This window comes from Apus apus, chromosome 26, assembly GCF_020740795.1.
Source record: "Apus apus isolate bApuApu2 chromosome 26, bApuApu2.pri.cur, whole genome shotgun sequence".
Lineage (NCBI taxonomy): Eukaryota > Metazoa > Chordata > Aves > Apodiformes > Apodidae > Apus > Apus apus.
The window spans coordinates 3682742-3704009 of record NC_067307.1 but is presented as its reverse complement, the minus strand read 5'-3'; the positions used below and the strand labels follow the sequence as shown (position 1 = coordinate 3704009).

Below are 21268 nucleotides of genomic sequence, written 5' to 3'. Positions count from 1 at the left end.
GGCCCCGCCGCTGCCGCAGGGGCCGGCCACGCGGCTCCGCCCAACGCCTTTATTAGCGCCCGCGCGGCGGCCCCGGCTCCGAGACAAGGTCTGGTCCAGGCTCCGCATCAGACTCCAGATCAGGCTCCGGATCAGACTCCAGATCAGGCTCCAGATCAGACGCCAGATCATACTCCGGATCGAACTCCGGATCAGGCTCCGAGCCGTCTCCGTCCTCCTGGGTGGCAGAGCTGTGCAGAGACAGAGCCTTGCCTCAGCCCCGGGGGGCACCTCACACTCCCCAGGGACATCACCTCAGCCCCGGGAATCACCTCATCCCACCCCAGGCATCACTCTATATCCACCCCCTGAGGGCATCACCCCAGCCCCAGGAGTGACCTCAGCCTCGGGGATCAACTTGGCCCCCGTCCTCCCTAGGGACCACCATGGCCCTCTCCCATACCTCCTGTCCCCCCTGGGGATCCTGCATTGCAGGGGCCCCCACTTACCCCTCCGTGCTCGGGGGCAGCCACCTGCAGCACCAGCCCTGCCACCAGAGGATGAGGCTGGTGGCCACAGCCAGGATGAGGAGAAGGAGGCAGGAGTACAGCACCGGCCAGGCCAGCGTCCTGTCCCACAGCAACCGCTGCTTGGGAAGACCTGGCGAGAGACAGCAGGCAGGGGTCCAGGGGCCACCCTCCCTGCCCACGCTAGGGACTCCAGCCCCAATGCCCCCAGCCCAGGGCCCATGCCCACCTCCACCACGGTTACTCACCACTGTCCGGCACCTGGAGGCCGCTGTCGATGCTCCCCCCCAGGGGGGACCCCTTCTGCAGGCAGTCGGGGGGCTTCCAGCCAGGGTGGCAGTGGCAGTGTCCCTTATTATTGCACACCTGGAAAGCCCGGGGCGGGCAGTAAAGGTTTGCTGTGAATTCATACGATGGACTCCCCTGCCCAGAGCAGCAGCAGTCATTGCTGCCACTGGGGCTGGGACAAGGCTCTATGCACTTATTGCTCTCTGGCAATTTTAGAAGCATTTCAGACAAGGACACACCATAAAATGCAGGCTCTAATGGCCTGGAGACATGGAACAACATCCTCCAAACAGGAGTGGCTTGTCCTGGTTACCAGCACGGGCTCTGGGGAGCCTGGCAGCCCTCTGAGGCTCCACTGCTCCCTACAACCACCCAGCATGTTTTACCTCACTGGCTCCACTGCCCTCAGTTCTGGGTTCCTTCCATTTTGCTTGCTTTTTGTTTTTCCTCCCCCTCCATAAATCAAACCATCAAGTTCCCCATTTCAGTGAACAAAACCTGTCATTATATTTTGATACTGATTTTAGGACCCATAGTTTAAATAGTTTCACTCCCTGTATTAGCTGATAAGGTCAGGATTTTGTACAGTATCATCTAAAATGGGGTTTTGACCAGTTCCTAGACAAGACACAGCAAATTTTCACAACAAAGCCACCTTCCCCCCAGAGCCCCCACGTGTGGGAGTGACTTACTCCATGGCCATGGCACTGCACTTCACTGTCACAGTCATATCCCAGGACAGAGAGTGGTTGACAAGTGTTGTTCATACACACCTAGGGAAAACCCCAGCAGTTCCAGTTCAGAATTGCTTTACCTTCACAGCACTCAGCCCATCAGCCTTGTATCCCAAACGGCAGTGAAAATGCTCTGCTTTTAGGAAAACAGTAACAGTGTTTTTCAAACCTACAGTTCCTGCCTTAGGGTTGGGTTACACCTGATGCTCAAACCATGCCAAACCTTTCATGTCATGTTTGCTTCTTTTTACAGTGTTTGTAAATATTAAGCACACTTATGCTGCAAAGGAGCAAGTAGTTCTAAAGCCCTGGATAGTATTTACAACATACATCTGGCATTTTAGATGATTGTAAAATGTTTTCTCACCTTCTCAGAGCCACACTTTGTACCTGGCGGAACCAGAAGAGGATCCAGCCTTGCTGGTGTGTTCAAATAATCCAAAGATACACATAAATCCTCGTGCACTCGGACATAAAGAACAGCAGCAGCATCTGATGGAAATGGAGTGCTGTACGGGTACGTGCAGATTAACTTCCCGCATCTCAGATGCCTACAAAATCAATTTGCATGGGATGTGCTGCAACCTGATGAAACACCAGAAACATTAAACTGCACAACACAAATCTGGAGTCGTGCACAGTAAGAAACATTAACAAGACTGGGAAGTTCTAGAAATGGCCTGTGACTTATGGAGAGACACTATACTGCTAAGAGGAGAACACACAGATAATCCTATTTATTGTTTCACAAATCTCACTGTCAGCTGGAGTCTTGATACTTTCTCTGATGGTAAAGCCCCAGTTAAATATGCATTTTTAGTGGATCAAGAGCCCTTTCCCTAGAGCATACCTCCAAGCACAGGACTTAAAGCCTTGTCTGGGCTGGAACCCGCAGTGTCCAAATCTGTCCCCATGACTATTGAGTTCCTCGTAACAAGCCACAGGAGCGTTTTTTGAATCTACAAGTTTAGCAATAATATTCATTATAACTTAAAGGAAAATAAAGGGACATATCATGGTATTCAATAATGTCTTAATTCTTCATCCTGTTCACAGCAGAACGTAGATTGTGTTCACTAATTACAGAAAATATCTGCCCCTGAACTGCCAAACCCTCAGCAGTCCTGAGTGTCAGAAACAAGTTACCAACCAACCACAAACCCTTGTGTCCTCCAAAACCAGGCTAGAAAAACACAGCAAGACTGACCTGAGATTGGTGCCTTAACGAGTAAAGACACAAACTGAACATCTGTGGCCACCTCCCGGGTGCTGGCCAGGACCAGCAGCACCAGCACAACCAGAGCATCCCGGTACCTTTCCCGTAGATCTGCCGGCACTGCAGGTCTGGAGAGCGGCAGCGTCCCTGGTAGCAGTACCCGCTGCTGTGCTCGCAGTTGTGCCCGTCCTGCACGTACAGGTCGGGGGGGCAGGACGCCGAGGAGCCGTTGCAGAACTCAGGCAGGTCACACTGCAGGTCGGCCGGGGGGCGGCACAGGGAGTTCTTGGGCTTGAACTGGCAGAGGAGGCAGACAGGGCTCTTCCCCAGCCCTGCACACCCACCAGCACGTCCTCTCTCCAGCCCCACACAGCCCCTCCTGACACTGTCCTGACACATGTCCCCGGTCCCTCGGGACCCCCTCTGTGGCACTCGGCTCACCACACACGTTACACTGCCCAACACAGTCTTCCTAAGAAATATTTTTCCCAGAGGTTTCAGAGCTGGAAAGCCCAACCCTTGGAACATCTCTGACTGCACAACAGAAGGTTTCTCTCCATCCCTCAGCATGGGGACGTACCATTTCTCCAAAAACAAACCATGATCTTGTGATAATTACAAAAACGTGCCTTACCTGACATTCATTACAGCATAATCCAGAGGAACATTTCACTCCCGGCTTAAACTGACAGGTGTTAGTACAACATTTGTCCTTCAAGCATGCCTGGGGACACATTGAAAACCCCATTATTCTACTTCCTTGTGCTCCCAGAGCTTTCTACCCTCAGAGGTTCTCCTCTTCCCTCTTCTCCCCAGAAATCTGCACTTGGCCAACATCTAGTAGAAGAAAGCGGGCAAAGCTGCCGTCAGATCGATGCCATCATGGAAACGATCTAGAAGCTGACATGACCCTTCCTGGGCTGTCCTCTCCTCCAGCTGTGCCCTCCGCCTCAAGCCTTCAGCCCTCCTGCAGCCCCACCTGGGGGGTCCCGCAGTCGCACTGCTCGCCGGGCTCCACCACGCCGTTGCCGCAGGTGGCCGCTCTCGGGTGGGACAGCTGGGGCCAGAGAGGTCTATTGAAAAGGCAGGTGGCTCCCCCGTGCCTCAGGAAGGCTTCAAAGTCCCTGATGCTGCAGTTGCTGAAGGCTTTTGCCCCACTAAATCGTCTGAAAGAAAGCAATGATCCATACCTGTGTTGACACACCTGCCGCTGTCCCTTCTCAAACATCTCTGCGCACCTTGTTCTGATGCTGGCACAAGGTGCAGATGTTTCTGATTTGTCGTGATTTTTGCAACAGGATGACACCCCTTGAGGACACCTCTGATGAGAGGACACCCCACTACCATCCCTGCCATGCCTCTGCAGTGCTGGCTGGGTGACACGTGGTTGCATGAGCCAGGCAGCACTTGCCATGGCCACAGGACTGACCTGGCAGCTGCCGGGTCCCCGCTACCCCCAGCACCCCCTGCCCACCCGCCCCGGCCCCTGCAGCCCCCGGGCAGCCCCTGGCAGGGATGGACCCCCCGACTCACAGCGCCTCGGGGCTCATGACGCAGACGCGCCCGGGGCAGCCGCACTCCCGGGAGCCGTCGGGGCTCATGCCCAGGCTGCGTCCCAGCAGCTGCGCCAGGACGACGGAGAAGGACTCCAGCGTCACGGCCCCTTGGAACTGCAGGCAGGAGAGAGCAGGGCTGCTGTGGCTGCGCCTTCCCTGCTGAGACCCCGGCTCCAGCCCTGGGTGCTCCTGCCTGTCCCTGTCACCCGTGGGCCAGCTGCAGCTCCACGGACATGTCAGCTGGTGGGGACAGGCAGGGGACAGGCAGGGGACAGGCAGCACCATACCACGGCCACTGCACCCGCAGCATCCCTCTGACACGCCTTCCCCAGAGCCGCTGCTCCCAGGAACGCTGCCGGGTCCCTGTACCTGAAACACAGACACGCTCGCTGGCCGCCCAGCCTGGGACAGCCTGAGTGCCCCCCTGGTCCCCCCAACTGTTCCCCTGTCCCTGGTGTTCCCACCAGCCCACGGGAGCTGCTGGCAGGGTCTGTGGCAAGTGCCAGGCAGGGACTGGTGCTGTGGCCATCCCCGTGCCAGGGCAGCTGCCAAACCTCTGGCCCAAACCCTCACACCACTGAAAGGCTAGAACCTAAGTCTTGGAAGAAATACTTTCAGAATATTAAGGGACTCAGAAATATGTAAGAAATATGTTTCTTTAAAAAAAATAAATACTTTTTTTCATGGCAATCTTTACAGTTCTACCTTCACTGGTTTAACTGATTTCCAGCATGTAACCCCTAACAAGTAGGGAAACCTTTATCTTACACCAAGAGATGAGCTATGTCATACGACTGCGGAGTGAGATGTGACTGTTTCCACTCTAAAAATCGCTGTAGAAGGTCATCTGCTGCCCCTTCTGTTGAGATTTTATTTTCTTTCGTCCACAGCTCCAGGGAGGTCAGCACAACAGTAACATTAAGAGGATTAAACATCTGAAAGTGTAACAGAGGAAATGCCTGCTCAGTGTTCTGTGCTGTTCCTTCTGAGCAGAACTGCAGCTCTCTACACACTACATCATGCAGGAAAAGCCAGCTGCTGACTGACATCTGGATGACAAAGCAGAATGAATTAACCTAAAAAAAATATAAGATACACCAAGAGGTACAAGAGCAAAGCCTCATAACTGCACATGAAGGATTTAGGGGTTTTGTGAATAACTTGTCGTTATGGATAATGTTATGGACCATAACACCACCAGTGGAGGGAAGAAGAGGATGAGAATTTGCTTATAAGCACTTGAGTGGACACATTATTGTGTCCCTCATCAGTGGGACAAGAACTGCAGCACAGAGAGGGGAAAAACCCACAAAGCCTCAAAACTTTGGACTTCGGCTGCCTCAAGGAAAACTGCAGCATTTTTGTACATCCATGTGAGACATTGCCACCACAAATAGAAGGATGCTAATCTGCAGCAGATTCACACATCTACAGAAAACCTCCTGTGAAACACTCCACAGGCTGTAAAAGCCAGACAGTTTACTCCACGGCCCTGGTGCAGTTGTGCTGTGAAATGGAAATGAGGGGGCAGGGGTCAGGTCCTGCCAATTCCTGCTCCTTTCTTTTGAACTGAACATCCCTTGAGAGTGACTTGGGGCAGTTCAAGACTCACCCCAAGCAGCTTCCCTACAGCGTCACAACAGTTCACAATTGCTAAGTCAAACCTTTCTATTGGCCCACTGGGACCAAACCCCTTGTCCAGCTCTGATCAAGTTGCTGCCAAGAAGCCAGGAGCTCCTGCCAGGCCCTGCCCAGCCATCACAGCCAGAACATCGTGAACCAACACCTGGAATTTTTTACATAACCTCCTCCTAAAACCACAAGTAGCCAGGAAATTGGTGGCCATAACTAACATCAGCCCCTCCATCATCTTACTACAATATAAACCAGACTTCAAAACTTACGCTGTTGACCAAATTGAAGACCTGGATTATCTTCTGTGTTGCAGCATTTGTGTCTGAACCCATATAGTTGTACTGAAAAATAACCCAGGAGGATGTAAGAGCAGACAAGGCATTTACCAGGATGAAGCAGAACAATGTCGAAATGCTGACATGATTGTCAACTTCCAATCCCGAAAACACAAGCTGTCCATTTCATTATTTCCTTCATACAAAATCCACAGTACGTGTCACTTTCCAAAGAGGGAAACAAATACATATAAAAGCTGGGAAACAGCAACATTTCTGTGCTCACAGAAGTCAGGCAAACACAAGGAGAAAAGGACTTCACTGACTTACCAAAGCATTGTCCAGAACAACGTACACTTTGAAGTACTTGGGAGATTGTGCTTCAGCTGAGAGGTGCTGAAAAAGAAAATGGTCTCCAGTGGTGTTTATTTCTATGTTCCATAGTCACCTTATTCCTCAGGTTTGCTGCACTACTCCAGCACCCATTCAAAACCAACACTTCAACACTATCTTCAAATCAGCACAAGGTAAGAAGCCATTCCAGCATAGCCATTTCTGACTTATTTTCAGAAGCCATTCTGCCTTGGCGGTGCCTCTCGTGGGCACCTGATGAGCAACGATGCAGGTGACACCCCAGCACAAGCACTGGCCCTCCTGCACCCCCATCTCTGTCTGCCCAGACCCTGGACAAAGCTTCCTGCAGAAGCAGACCCTCCTGGGGTGACAGGGACAGCAGCAGCACCACCAGAACAGGCACCACTCACCTGGTCAGCTCCAGGAGCTTTCTTGGCCACCTCCTCCAGTGCCAGCCCGCCCAGCCCCCTGGCAGTGGGGCTGTTGGCCAGCAGGGAACCTGCCGCCTGCTCCTCACTCACTCGATACACAAAGTGCTCGAAGGCAGGAGAAGCAGCCCGGGGCTCGATCCCGTAGCTGACGTTCTCAAACTGCAGCAAGCCCCTGCAAGGCCACCACACGGGACACGTGCCAGCGGCAGCCGAGGGCTGGGAGCGGGGCCCCGGGCTCCCCCGCGGCACCAGGGGCCGGGCAGCGCGGGGGGGCGGGGGGTTACCTGAGCCCCGAGCAGGTGCTGAGGGTCACTGCCGAGCTGGGGAAGCCCTCGATGTACCCCCGGTAGTGGCAGCCTGCCTGCACCACGACAGAGCACCAGGAGCCCCTTCCCTGGCTGCAAAGGCAGCTCCCCCACCCAGTCCCCAAAGAGCTGAACACTGGGCAGCAGCTCTACCTGCAGCACAAACCCCAAAGCAACCCAGGGTTACCTTCATACGGGCTGAATTAGAGTGCAAAGACTCCTTTTCATTAGACACATAAATCCTGAAATCATCAGATAAAAAGACACTGCAAGAGAAAGGTGTAAAGTGAAGCACTTAGAATCGTCGCTTTTCCCAGGTTCTCGAGCTTATTCCTGCAGCCTGTGCTGTCCCAGTGCTGATGCCAGAGCTTCTGGTGGACCCAGAACCTGCTGGCACCAAGGCTCACGGGTGTGAGCCTCCCTCAAACCCTCCTCCAGCCTCTGCCACCCCGCAGCACTCGGGCACATGGCACACACACCTCACCTGTGGGCTCTGGGATGTGCCTGCAGCAGGACACGATCCCAGCAGCTGCAGAGGCTGAAAGAGCCCACGGGAAGCAGGGGCAGCATCAAGGCCCGTGCTGGGAACAGGGCAGCGGTCAGAGGAGGCAACACCAGGGCCAACTTACTGCTGCTGCAGGTGGATGGTGTACGGCTTCCCCTCGATCCTGAGGACGTAGGACACCGTGTCCTTGTGTGTGAGAAAGGCAGAGAGAGGGAGAATCAGGAACAGACTTTGGAAAAGCGTGCTCTGAGGGCAACTGCAAACACCGAGGGCCGGGCCCCGAGCTCGGTGCTCCCCCCGGGAGTCGGCACTGCCCCTGACCGAGGGGCCCGCGCTACAGCTGCCAGCACATCTGTATCCCCCAAACCTCCCTGCGGCTGCAGAGCCCGGTCTGCCCGCACCACCCGGGACCCCTGCACCCCCCGCAGCCATGTGCCCCCCGCGGTACCGCCTCTCCCGTCGCGTTCCCGGGCAGCTGCAGCGGGACCGTGATCTGGGCCAGCACCGGTGAGCCTGGAGGGGAGAGAGACGGGCGCGGTGCCGAGCCCGGCCCCAGGGGCAGGGGGCACCGGGGGGAAACCGGGGGGGTCCCGGCCGGACTCACGCAGCAGCAGCAGCAGCAGGAGCAGCTCCGGACGCGGCTCCATCCCCACCCGCGGCCGGTAACGGCCCCGCCGCGCCCGTTCGGCCCCGCCCGCCCGCAAAGCAGAGGCGAGGAGAGCGGCTCGTACAAAACCGGCAGCTTTATTGCTCGTCTGGTGCTTACAAAGGGGGTCGGGGAACAGCCCTTGCGGGTGTACACGCGTGCGGGACACGGAATTCGCCTCCGCTTTCTCCAGAGCGACCCGGGGGAGCAGCGCAGGCTCCAGCGGCACCGTCAGCGGCGTCAAACGGGAGCCCTGCCCTGCCCGCAGGATCGCTGCCCAACCGGCCGCCCCGCAGCCCGGGGCGCTGCGGGGACCAGAACGCGGCATCTAGTAAAAGGCACCATATTCAGCACAGTTTGAGTTCACACATACAGTTCAGTACATCCCACTCCCGGATGTTTCCAGCCCCGCTCCAGCCGTGGGGAGCAGCTCCCAGCACATCTGCCTGGCCCAGCTGCAGACAGACAGACAGATGGACAGACAGCCCCAGCTGAGCAAACACAACAAAAATGAGGAAGTTGTTATCTCAGAATAAAGATAAGACCCCCACAAGAACGTCTGGTGATATTCTAGGACGTTTTACATATTTTAATAATGTTATACAGCTTAGTCTAAGTTTATGGGAAACCACAGGAGTTCAAGTATTTATTACTGCAAATGCAAACACTATATATATATATTTATATATGTATTTACAGAGGAAAAGGTTGGGGTTTTTTGCAATATGATGGGGGATTTTACAGGTTGTGTTTGTACTCGGTGGCGAGCACAAAGTGAAAAAGCCAAGCACTTATTATTCAGTACTTATTTCACTTTTAGCAAGTCTGTGTAACAGATTTCTTTCTGTGACCACCAGGGTCCTGTTTCCACCCAGGGCCCAGCAGTACCATGGTGACAGACCTTCCTGACCAGCCAGAACATCAAATGCTAAACACCCCTTTTCAGAAAGGGGTGCAAGGTCTAGTTTAGTCAGTGGTGCAGGAAAGGGTCCAGGCCCATCCTAACTGACACTAAAAAGGCTTGGGGATCAGGCACATGGGTCACATTAGTCACCAGGTTCCTGTTTAAAGTGCTCAGCGAAGCTCAGCTGGTCTCACCAGACACTTCTTGCCCCTCAGCATCCTGCAGGGACTGTTGCTCAGTCCTTAGACCCAAATTAAAACCCAAGAGAAACCCATTTTTTTAAAACCAAAATATGGCCACGGCTTCGTACCTTTAGTTTCATTGCCTAGGCATGATATTATTAGTGGAAATTAGTACAGGATTCTCATTTAGCAACTCACAATTACTAATTTAAAACCATTAAAATCAGTGCTCATGTAGCACAGCTTAGTGTCAGTCAGCATGGAAGTAAGAATTCAAGTGCATTATTACACATCAATAAACATATATACATGCATAAACATGTTTACAATGTATTTCTCTTCCTCTGAAAAAGTACACTGATACCTTATTTCACTTATGCCATTAATTTGGAAATGGTAAACTCTTTCCAGTCCATGCAGAATAATTTGAAGTTATTTGGCCAGATTTCCTTGTTTTGGAAACAGTTTGGGTCACTTCAGATCTTCACTGTACGCTTAGAAAGATGGCAACAAATCAGACAATTTCCTTGTCAGGGCTCATGGCAGGAATGGGGGAACCAAAAGCAACTTCCAAGTTGTGCTCACAAGAGGATGTCACTGCAGGCTGCTCCACGCCAGGCTGCAGGTCACAAAGCCACAATCCTCAGACAGCTCTAAGAACAGATGTTTCCAGCTCCTGTAGCTCTGGTAGAGGTATTTAGTTTGAAGTTTTACATTCCTCGTTTCACTATCTCATTTGCCTTATCCTAGGCTGCAGAAGGAAGGATTCCCGGGATTACCACAGGCTGCTCAATGCAAGGAGGACAACTGCAGCCTCAGCTCTGTCTCAGTGGACAGGTCAGCTCACAGGAAGGCCCCAAAGAAGCCAAAAGCTATTTGGGAGGCAAAGGTGCCGGTCGAGAAGGAAAATACTGTCCCTGAGGTAAACATTTTTGCTGTGCTGGAGGAGGTCCCTGAGGCACACACTTCTGCAGCGGGGGCGGTGGCCTGTGAGGGGACAGAGAAGCTGTTGTCAGCCCAGGTGACCACATCCAACACACATCCCTCCCCCTGGCACCAGCCCCGTGGCCACTGCGGGACCCCCAGCCAGCCACGCTGCTCCTCACCACCTCATCCTCCAGGCTGAGGCCTTGAGTCAAACAAGCCATGCTTAGACCTTGCCTTCCACTGCCTGAAATCCTCTGGGAACCCCTCTTTAACACACTGTTTTTCCCCAAATAGTGTAAAGATCCCCCTGAGTTTCCCACCAACACAAGCTACTTCCAAGTGTTCCCTCTTGATACCTGGTGCTTTCTGGACACGCCTGTTTGATGGCACAGAAATACAATCAAAAAGTAAAATGAAAAACAAAGGAAAAGTTTCTATTCAAAGTTAATGAGAAATGATCCTGCACTTGGCAATAACGTTCACAAATCAGCAAAATGACAAGAGTTTTGAGTAACTTCTTTTCAAACTACCTATTTTGAGAGGCCTTTTATTCACCTGTACACAGGGGTAATCGGGCCCCAGAAAAGCTTTCTGAAGCCTGTTAATCAACACACAGCCCTGGCAGCATGTAAAATGAATGTGATGGGTAATAGCACTTCAGTTCCATGGGGTGAAATGAAGGAGAAACTTCTCTCCACCACAGGTCAGCCCTGCTTCACACAACATCACACAACACGTGATGAAACACCCCACTGCTCTCAGAGCTGAGGGCAATGACAACCCAGACACACCAGCACAACTGCCAAGAGGTGTTTGCAATAACTAAACCCACCTTGTCGGCAGCCTCTGTGGCTGCTGTGCCTGGTACTGTGGTGATGGGTAGTAGGGCTGGTGGTAAGTCTGCTGGGGATGCTGATTAACTGGGTAAGATGGAACGGGGTAGGTATGGGGCTCCATGTCCTGCAAAGCAAACATAACAAGAAACTTCACAAATTTGCACGTGGGGAATTAAAATACTTGCTTCATTAGTTAAGTGACATTTAAGACCACTTGCAAATAAACCTGGAAAGGTCAGAGCTGCTCTTTCCTTCTGAGAAACTCAGTAGAAAGAGGCAGCAGCAGTCTGAAAAGGGCTGTCTTTTGGAAAACACAGCAAGGCTGATCAGTGTCTGATGTGTTCAGCAAGTGTGCCTTGGCTAGTCCCTGCATTCAGACTGGGCTGTCAAGGAGTGGGGCTGGGGAGCTGGCAAGAATTGCTGCCCTCCTTGCGTGGGGCAGGGGGGTCCAGCCTAAGGGAAAGGGGGAAGCAAAGCAAGTAAACTGCTTGCCAAGCCAAGCACAGCTTGTAAAAAAGCTTAAACAGTGGGAAAGTAAGGAGTTGCCCCCACACACCTTAGGAATTACTTTTTTTTTGCCTCTTAGCAAAGAGAAATGAAAAAATAATGTAACATTGAAGCTTTGAAACTGGCCTTCATCTGTTACTTCAGAGTAAAAGATAGCAAGTAATGAAAAGTGGCTCATTCCTACCATGGGAACAGCTCTTGAAGGATAAGGCATGCCATGGGAAAAGCCTCTGTGGTGGTAGTCTCTCTGGTCAGTTTCTGGTCGAGGAGGCGGTGACCGAAGAGACCTGAGAGCCAAGTGACAGGGGCTGTGTGAGCACAGAACCTTGACAGGATGGCTGGGCAAGCTATGAACCCCAGCATCCCACCTGTTAGATGGATTTATGCCATCTCAGCACAATTAAGACATCAGGAAGACAGTAGTTGTCACATACCCAAAAAACAACAAAACCATTTTTCTGTTTCAACTATGACAGCTTCATTTTGCCACTCTGTACCAAAGATGAGACCCAAAAATACAAAACCCATCAACAACGGACAACAACAAACATAATGGTAGAAAGAAAGTTCTCTGCTCCCTCAGTTTAAGATGAATTTATCATTTCTGTCATTGCATGGGGCAAGTTACACGTGTCATTTGATGCAGGGGCCTTTGCCTCACATCGTGGCACTGGAAAATGCCTCCACACTTTGGCACTGGCTTGTGCAAACAAATGTCTCTGGTCTACTTCAAAATGGCAGAGGAGAAGGTGGAAGGAGCATGTACTTACGAATGGCAGCGTGACATTAATCTCCTAAAGCATCTCCTCAGCCTGTCTCTTTTTACAAATGCCAGAACAGCAGCTATGAGGAGTGAGAGGATCAGGAAGAAAAACACCAGCAGCCCATTCCTCAGTGAGGTGTCTTTGAGGGCAGAGAAGAAAAGAATTATGACATGGCCTTACCACCACTTGCCTTGCTGTAGTAGCAAACATTTGGTAGGACTGGTTCCACAACTACTTCCTATTTTAAATAGAAGAAAAAACTACAGAATCTAGTAAGACTGCAAGATGTATGCCCAAATATATTATTTTCTGATTATCTTTTCACAGGGATTGTCTGGTCAAAGATGAAAGGCTTCTACATGCCATGATACTCTGGGCTGCAACAGATATTGAATTACTAGGTCAATACCTAATTTTTCTTCCACTGCATTACTGTGAAGGTCTTATGAGCTCAGCTGAAAGAGAGGAAAACAGCTTCTGCCCTTTGGTCTGATTCTAAATCTTCCTCTTGTCCTACCATTGTTTGCTGCAGGCAAATAACTCAGGTTAACAATCTACATTTTTTAGTGCAGCAAATTTCTCCACTGCAGCCTGTAAAAAAGCCAAGCTTTCCCTTCTTTTTGTCTGATGATTTGAGGCATCTGTCAATGCTCCAATGTGACTCTCCAGTCTGTTACTGCATAGGCAGTGTCTACCTTCCCCCAACCCCCCCCACCACCTTATGAAAAATGGTCTTCAAGATCATTCTTGCAGCTCATAGAAGAGACTACATCAATCCCACCTTCATATACTCCACAAGGGTATCGCACAAGTTTTTTCTAAATTACAGCTTGGATTTAGCTTCCTATTTCATCTTCAGTGAGTACACATGCAGCTACCTGCAGATACCAGAGCAGGGCAGATTCATACCCATGGATTTTAATCCACAGCCTCAGCCAAACTTCATGTTTTGTTTGGATCTAGGAATGTAATGGGCTTCAGTTCCCACCTTGGATACAGAGAAGTCCAAGAGGATCTTGGTCCAAGGTGGCAGAAATCACCTGAAGGCACTTAAACCAGCCCCAAAACCAACCCAAAAGAGAGAAGTGCAGCATTGTGAGCCCAAAACCTCAACCAGAGCTGCCTGCAAATGAAAGCAGGTGAAGAGCCACCCACCAGCACTTCAGCCCCCAGAGACCAGCTGCTTCACAGCCCCAGGCCCCCTGTGCCCCCCGACAAGCCAGACCCCAGCCCTGGAGCCCCCACAGCCACTTGCCTTTGTAGGGAGGGCCACTGTCCACGCTGCCACCGTAGCCCCTGGTGTCACAGTGTGGGGGGGCCCAGCCAGCCTCGCAGTGACAGTTCCTGTTGTTGTTGCACACCTGGGTTTGAACAGCACCACACAAGGTCTGATCAGAAATGATGCTCCAAGGTAGCAGCCATGACCACCCCTCCTGTCCCTTCCCTGTCACTCAGCCTGGAGAACTTCAACCAGCAACTCCCACCTCAATGCCACGTAGCCTTGGCTGGCTTTCTCAAGATCTCACATGACTGAGCAAGCACAGCCTTGTTCATGATGAGCTTCCAAACACTGTCTGTCCCAAAGCCCCAAAGAGCATGGCTGCTGCTGTTGCTTTTATTTATAATTTTTTTGTGAGATGCAGATTCAAATTACATTAGTAATACTGGAATTGGGAATTCTTGTCTGGCAAAAAAGCGTAATTTTGAGAGCTTTTGTCAAAAGAATTTTTTTTAGATATTTTTATAGGCTCTCTTGCTCAGAGACATTTTATGGAGAGTTTTATGGTTAAACAAAACAGAAAAAATTAAGTAACTATCCTCCATTTTAAAAATTTGCTCAAGCTGCATAACTTCAGTCCAATTTTTGCTGTTAAGGGCACTTTTCTCATTAACGGCATCAAAAAGCAACTTTTTATAGGGAAACCCATCCTCAAGAGCCCTACAGGATTTTTTTTTTTTACTCACTGCATCTAGCATCATTATTACTTTATTCCACGTTGGTTACAGCCTTGAACAGGGAAGGGCAAAAGCCTTCCTAGGTGCAAACCTGGCTGTATGTGGACACTCTTGATTAAGCACAACGCCAGGCTCAAGCTGGGACTTAGGATTTTGAAAGTCTGTTTACATATTTGCATGGTAACTGGCTCTAAAAACTGAGTGTTCTGGTGACAGAGATGTCAGAGGACCTCTGGCAGAACTACTGCCAGTTGAACCAAAGGTCCAGGTGTGGTGGAGGCTCCTGCCACTCACCCCGTGCCCGTGGCACTGCTGCTCCACGTCGCAGTCGTAGTTGAGGACGGAGGCGCTCACGCATTGGAAGTGCCGGCAGATCTGGAGACAGAGAGAGCACAGGGATGAGGACAGATGGCATTTCAGTGCCACCCCATCCTGCCCCAGCTGCCTGCCCCAGCATGGGGCTCACAGCCCCTCTAGGCTCACTGACCACAAAGCCAGAGTCAGCTCTGGCGTGAGAAACCCCAGCGCTACACAAGGCTCCTCAGTGTGAGGCCGGAGCTGCCGCTGGGACCCTTTTGTCTCCAGTCTGAATGTAAAGGAATAGCAATTAAATCCTGCACAGGGAGGACATGTGGAATGCACATTCCTCTGCTGGGGATTAAGCTTCCAGGCTTTTCACTTTGGTTGGAATCTAATTGTAAGTTGTCTTAACAAGGCAATAGTGTGCACCGAGCTCTTCCTGCTCCTTGACAGGGCAGAGGTTCTGGCTCTCAACAAACTTAATTTCTTTTGCTTCACTTTTAATGAGAGGCTCATGACTTTTTGTGCACGTGCTCTGCAGTACTGGGCAGTGCTGGAAACCAATGGACTCACTCAGTTTTGCATTAACTACAACTAAAAAATTAATGGCCACAAATGTTCATGAAACAAGGCAGCTGAAAATTTTACTCATGTGAAGCCCCCAAATTATTACTTTAAGAAATCACTTTGTTAATTGTTAATTACCTTTCCATTACCACATTTGGTGCCTTCATTCACCATTCCAGGGTCTGGGACGTCAGAGCCTAGCTGGAAATCCACACCCCAGCACGTGGTGTTTACAAGGGGAGTCTGGATAATAGCAGGCTTGATTCCAAACACAGGCATAGTTTTCACATTTTCACATTGCAGCTTCCCACACATGGCATTCCTACAGCATCAACATACGAATATTGTAGTGACACTTGCATTTATTCTGAGAAAGAGGCTATCACACATTTGTTATCATCTTTCCTTTCTACTGGAAGACACAACTTGAAAATAAAATTGAGGCAGCTTGTCAAACAGCACCGAGCTGGGCCTCGTTTCAGTGCTGCAAGAGGATGGATTTATCCCATCTCCCCAAAAGCTGCTGGGATCTTTACAATGAAGAAAACATGATGATTTGGCACTTGTTTTTCTGTGTGTGGACACCTTAGGATAAGAACAACCACCCATGATGGGAGATGTGGAGCACACTCTTCTTGCCCTGGGCTCAGCCCTGAAGGTGTGACATGGATCCTGAGGCCACAGATCACCAGGCACACGGGACACTGCAGCACAAGCCCCAAGCTCCCACCCAGCTCTGGGAGAACTGCTTGAACACTGACACATCTCAACTGTTCCATGCAAGAGTTAAAGCCAGGGAAGATAAAACAAAAGCCAACAAAACTTAGAGCTGTGGAAGGGGGGGCTCTGTGTGCTAATAACAGCTTCAGAAAGGAGGGCAGAACATGTTTTTTCTAAGCCACCCGGCTGTGGTTTTGGAACGTTGCGCTCGTCAGTGAGGCCAGGGGATGGGATAACTTGTCTGTCCCCAGTGCACCTGCTCAGTCCCTCCAGAATAATACTGCAGCACCCGAGTAAAGATTGTCAGTGGGACACTCAGGAACTCCCCGATGCACTGGGCTCAACTCACCAGCTGGAACATTTCTTGTAGTCATGGCCATGGAAACCACAGTTGCCAAATCTGTCACCCTTGGAATTCACTTCAGCAAAACAAATGTTGGGGGCTGCTTTGGCTTCTGCAAACAAGAGCCCACCCCCCAATAGAGGAACCAAGTTAAACAGGGACAGAAACATCTCACATCCTCATGCCTCCTTTACAATTATCCTGCTGCACCAGCCACTTTCCACGCAGCATGGAGCTTAAGAACTTGATCAAAACAATGAAGAGGTGAAAATGTCAGCACTAAAAGGTTCCAAGTTCAAAAAAGAGAAGTATTCACTTATCATTGAGTCAGTTATGCCATTTGATATTTCTTTACAGCTTCTTGAGAGCCCTCTGCATCAGATGCCCCATCGTAATAGAGATGATCAGTGCTAGAAAATTATTACTTGAACCTCCAGCACAGCATTATGAGTAACAAAGGAAGAACGTGTGAAGGCTGAGCCATAAACACCACTATTTCAAAGCCTTTGCCAAAGCCAGCTGTTCTTTGTTACAGGAAAACAAGTAAATACATTTTATTTAAACTTAGTGTATCCCATTAGCTACGTCTCCTAGAAAAACTGTCCCCCTGTGCTCCTCCTTACTTGAGCCAAAGATATCCTGGCACTGGGCGTCGTAGTGCTGGCAGACCCCGTTGTAGCAGTAGGCCTCCTGGTGGTGGCAGGGGTGGCCGTTCTGCACGGTGAAGTCTGGCTGGCAGAACTGGGAGGTGCCGTTGCAGTACTCGGGGAGGTCACACTCGTTGGTGCTCGCCCGACACTCGGTTCCTTCAGGAAGGAGCTGAAGAGAGAAGGGAGGAGAAAAACAGCGTCAGGAAATGGGAACCTCAAGCAGAAAGGAACACTGTGCCCAGCCCACAGTCTGCCCCCAAAAAGGGTGATGACCTAGAGCCCTGGGTGGGTGCTGTGTACAGGCAGGACAGCTCCCTCTCACAGCTGCACTGGCTACACCAACGTTCTGCTCAGCCACCACCACCACTTCCACGTTACAGGTTTGAGTCTCTTACCTGGCAGTTTTTACAGCAGTCACCATAAGCACACTTGGCACCGGCCCGGAGCCTGCAAGCACCTGGCTCACAGCAAGGATCACTTTCACATTCCTGGAAGCAGAAGTGCTGTGAGTGTCCAGAAACAGCACCCTCCCCACCCCAGTCCCCTCCAGTGAGGGGCACACAAGGCTGCCCCAGCAGCACCTGGAAAACACATCAGCTACCAACCTTTGGTGAGCCACAGTCACACTCCTCCCCAGCATCCACCAGCTTGTTCCCACAGTAGGGGACACTGTAGGTTTCATCAGGTTTGGGAACGTTGAGCAGGCAGCTCCCACCTTTGTTAAGAGTTAGCTTCTCAAAGTCTTCTGCACTGCAGCTGCTGAAGTTCCTTGATCCCCTGCAGCAAAGAACACAAGTGTATCTTTACACCAAGCCAACCCACCACCATTCCCTCCCTCTGTAGAACAAGAGTCACATTTGCTTTCCCCAGGAGCTGCAGGCACGATATGACTTTTTGTGTGGGTTTTTTGAAGGTGAAACAACTTGTAAAAACTAAGTGCAGGGGTGGGAGTTTTGACCCTCAGAAAAGGCTTTCCCTTTGGTCAGTCACTTACGATGCTCCAGAGCTCATGATGCAGCTGGCTGCTCCACAGTGACAGAGACGTTCATCATCATGGTTCATCCCCAGGTTGTGTCCCAGCTCATGAGCCATAATTGAGGCAAACATCTGAATACTGATTCTTCCAAACTGCACAGGAACAAAACAGATGAAAATCAGATGATATTGAGAAAGTCAGTGTTTACTTACATGGCAAGAAGACATTTCTGTCATCCTGTCTCTGCATTAACAGGATTCTCAGACCCACTGTGCCTGCTTCCCAACCCAACTAGCACAAAAAACAGGGTTCTCCACACCAGTTGAAATCTCCTGAAACATGCAAACTCCAGTTCCAGTCCTTCTGTCACTAATTCAAGAACACAAGATTGCTGGGATTGCCAGTTATCTGAGGTCAGCCACTTGTTTCATTAACACCCTGCAGCTTCACACAAGAGGGCAGTGAACTGGCACTGCTGCAGGAGTCCTGCAGGGCAAGCAAACACCAGAGGAGGGACTGGAAAACACCCCCAGCTCCCACATACTTCTAACACAGGGATGCCTACAATGTCAGCAGAGAAATTCCATCCCATCTTCATGAGCACTGCACACTGAGGGGAGGGAAAGCTGAGCAGAGGATGCAAAGACTGCAGAAAAGTTGTGAACCAGACACCATGGAATAGACAAGAATGGTTGGGGACCACATAAAAGCCCCCACCAAGCCACTTCAGCTTTTTTATTAAAGATTCTGCACTTCCAGGAAGACTTCTGGAATGCAAAACTCTCACCTTGCTCCCATTCCCAGTATCACTAGATTCTTACCACGTTGATGCCTCCTGCGTGGCTCTTGGAACACACTGTTCCCACGTAGGCCATGCCAGCTGTGCCACCAAAGCCCTTCTTCCTGCAGGCATGGGGAGAAAAAGAAGAGGCAATCATCCCACTGCACAACAGCACAGCCCCTCCATGCAGCACCTCTGTGTGGGGAGCCCAAAATCCTGCTCTTCCAGCTTTCCAGTGCCATGGATGGAGCAGTGCTGGGAGTGTTCGTGCTGACTGCGGGCGTGGATGTACTGGATCAGCTTTACCTTCTGTCCATGGTTCTATTATTCTTTTAAATTAAGACAAGGCTTTGCAGAGAAAGTCGGCCTCTTCCACATCTTCCTTCTAAATATAAGGAGCTAAAAGCTGCACCCTTAAAATCACTTGTTTCAGTTGGCTGTTTGCTGCCTTTCTACTGCTGCCAAACTCCACGGATTCCTTGCCTTGTCAACTTCCTTCTCATCACTCTTACTTTGCTTCTACACTGTTCTTAAAGCTTAAGTGCAACAGCCCAATGCACCACATTCTACTCCATGTACAATATTTTTTTTAATTACTATTTTTCAGCCATTTCACCCTCATCACCTGCATGGTGCTGTTCTTGGAGGAGAAGGGGTCCCAGCCTCAATGGGAAGGGGGGTTCCGCTTTGGACAAGGGTGGCTGGGCTGTGCCCTCAGCTCTGCCTCTTCCCAGCTTCAGGCAGTGGCTCCCCCAGGGCTGCACTGCCTCTGGGAGCAAGAATTGCACCGGGACAAGGGCAGAGGCAGCTCAGGAATCTCTGTGCCAGCAGGGACAGGCAGATTAGTGTCACATGTCAAGCCTACAGCTAGCTGCTGGACACCAACTGCACAAACAACTTTTTCTCCACTAAAATCCAACGCTCTGCTCTAGGTTTAAGCTCATTTTCAAGTGGAAAAAGCCCTAGATTACACATCTAACTGGCGTACGACTTGACAAAGGATTATCTGAACAGAAGCTTTATACAATACAAAATATAACATTGCAGAACACATGGGACAAGAGAAGAATATTGTTATTTAGCAATATACCTGCCAGAGAGGACACTGAATTGAAGGACCACAGAAACCATCCTAGAAGTGCTTAGGTCGACTTGGAATGTTTTCTCAAGTACATAAACCACAGCAGATTGCCCTGGATTGTGGGCTGAAACACAGCAGCTACCTTTGATGCCACAGCAGGGCTGAGCAGACAGGAATAGAATAAGCTTCTTAGGAGTCCACAGGAAGAAACCACAACTCACAGAACAAACTGGGCGCTGTCGTGTCTCCGGCGCAACACAAGGTTCTTCTCTCGCCACTGTACAAAATTTGCCAGCACATCCCCAGCACCTCCATCTGTGCTGATTATGTTTTCATACTTCCAGATCTCTAGACCAACCAGCACAATGCGGATGTTCAACATGATGTACATCTAGGGAGGAAAAAAGAAAGAGAAATATCTTTGAAGACCTTCAGATAAGAACAAGTGGTCTGGCGTTATGTAGCTCGCTGCCAGAATCCATTCTTTCTGTTTGGGTTTGTTGGTTTTTTTTAAAAGCTAGTACACAGTTCAAGTCACCAGAATGCCCTTTCCCTGTGATTTAGACTTTCATTAGCTAAGGATCAATGCTTAAATGCCACACTGGCCATACTGTAAGAAAATCCAAAGGAGAAATTTTAAAATAAAGAGTCTCAGTCCCGACAAACAGCATCATCTGAAATAGTCAAGTTGAGAGAAATGTTTTTTGTCTAACCTTTACACATACACAAGAATTGCAACAATCTGTCCTGTCACACACTGTAGCACTCATAGGTTGGAACAATTTTCCTAAACTAATCCTCAAGTATGATGACTGCAGAGGGATTTAGAGGTGGAGAAGCGTTCCCAGCAATGCATTCCCCAAAGCTCAGTCCCCCAGCACTGCACTCAGGCACGACTGAGTTCTATCAGTCTTCAGCATCACGACTGAGGGACCAGGCTCAGCTCCTGGCTTGATAAAAACCTTCACTTCATTCTCACCCAAGTGGTAACAGGACAGATTCCAAGGTGGGAGTTTACAGAAGTCAACAGAGCTGCAGGGCTCTAACTTACACTGTCGAGGAAGTTTGCCAGCTGCACCATGTGCTCTCTTACTTCTGTTTCACTCTTCCCAAAATCTTCGAACTGCAAGACAAAGAAATTTAAGTCATCAGACAAGATAAAGACACGAGTTAGAAAAATGAACAAAACATTTTAAGAGTAGCAACATGAAAAACGTTTTTGCCTGGCTTCAAATCTCCTACCAAGATGCTAATCAAGACAGCAGCATCTTCACTGCTATTGCTCAACAGCTCAATATTGAAAACAGCAAAGGCAGGCTTTGC

General features: G+C 50.3%; 2 protein-coding genes across 3 annotated transcripts in view; both read right to left on the bottom strand.

The window, feature by feature from the left end:
* Positions 1 to 52: 52 nt before the first annotated feature.
* LOC127394656 (disintegrin and metalloproteinase domain-containing protein 2-like) lies at positions 53 to 8779 on the bottom strand. Its single transcript, XM_051640752.1, has 20 exons — positions 8410 to 8779; positions 8254 to 8318; positions 7930 to 7991; positions 7488 to 7566; positions 7280 to 7356; positions 7005 to 7167; positions 6541 to 6606; positions 6205 to 6276; positions 5069 to 5235; positions 4588 to 4669; positions 4278 to 4414; positions 3724 to 3910; positions 3379 to 3468; positions 2843 to 3041; positions 2379 to 2487; positions 1896 to 2079; positions 1487 to 1567; positions 755 to 872; positions 489 to 639; positions 53 to 230 (listed from the first exon to the last, which is right to left on the bottom strand). The coding sequence occupies exons 1-20, from the start codon at positions 8777 to 8779 to the stop codon at positions 53 to 55; spliced, it is 2637 nt and encodes an 878-aa protein (XP_051496712.1).
* ADAM9 (ADAM metallopeptidase domain 9) overlaps positions 8531 to 21268 on the bottom strand; it is a 30926-nt gene continuing 18188 nt past the window's right edge. For both annotated transcript variants that reach the window (XM_051640835.1, XM_051640834.1), the window contains exons 8-22: positions 20997 to 21068; positions 20167 to 20336; positions 18905 to 18986; positions 18102 to 18235; positions 17713 to 17884; positions 17503 to 17595; positions 17081 to 17276; positions 16464 to 16569; positions 15533 to 15716; positions 14822 to 14902; positions 13827 to 13932; positions 12578 to 12710; positions 11992 to 12094; positions 11297 to 11424; positions 8531 to 10524 (exon numbers count right to left, since the gene is read on the bottom strand). In XM_051640835.1, coding sequence (XP_051496795.1) covers positions 10410 to 10524; positions 11297 to 11424; positions 11992 to 12094; positions 12578 to 12710; positions 13827 to 13932; positions 14822 to 14902; positions 15533 to 15716; positions 16464 to 16569; positions 17081 to 17276; positions 17503 to 17595; positions 17713 to 17884; positions 18102 to 18235; positions 18905 to 18986; positions 20167 to 20336; positions 20997 to 21068 — 1875 coding nt within the window. In that variant the 3' untranslated portion in view covers positions 8531 to 10409. The remainder of the gene's footprint in view (positions 10525 to 11296; positions 11425 to 11991; positions 12095 to 12577; positions 12711 to 13826; positions 13933 to 14821; positions 14903 to 15532; positions 15717 to 16463; positions 16570 to 17080; positions 17277 to 17502; positions 17596 to 17712; positions 17885 to 18101; positions 18236 to 18904; positions 18987 to 20166; positions 20337 to 20996; positions 21069 to 21268) is intronic.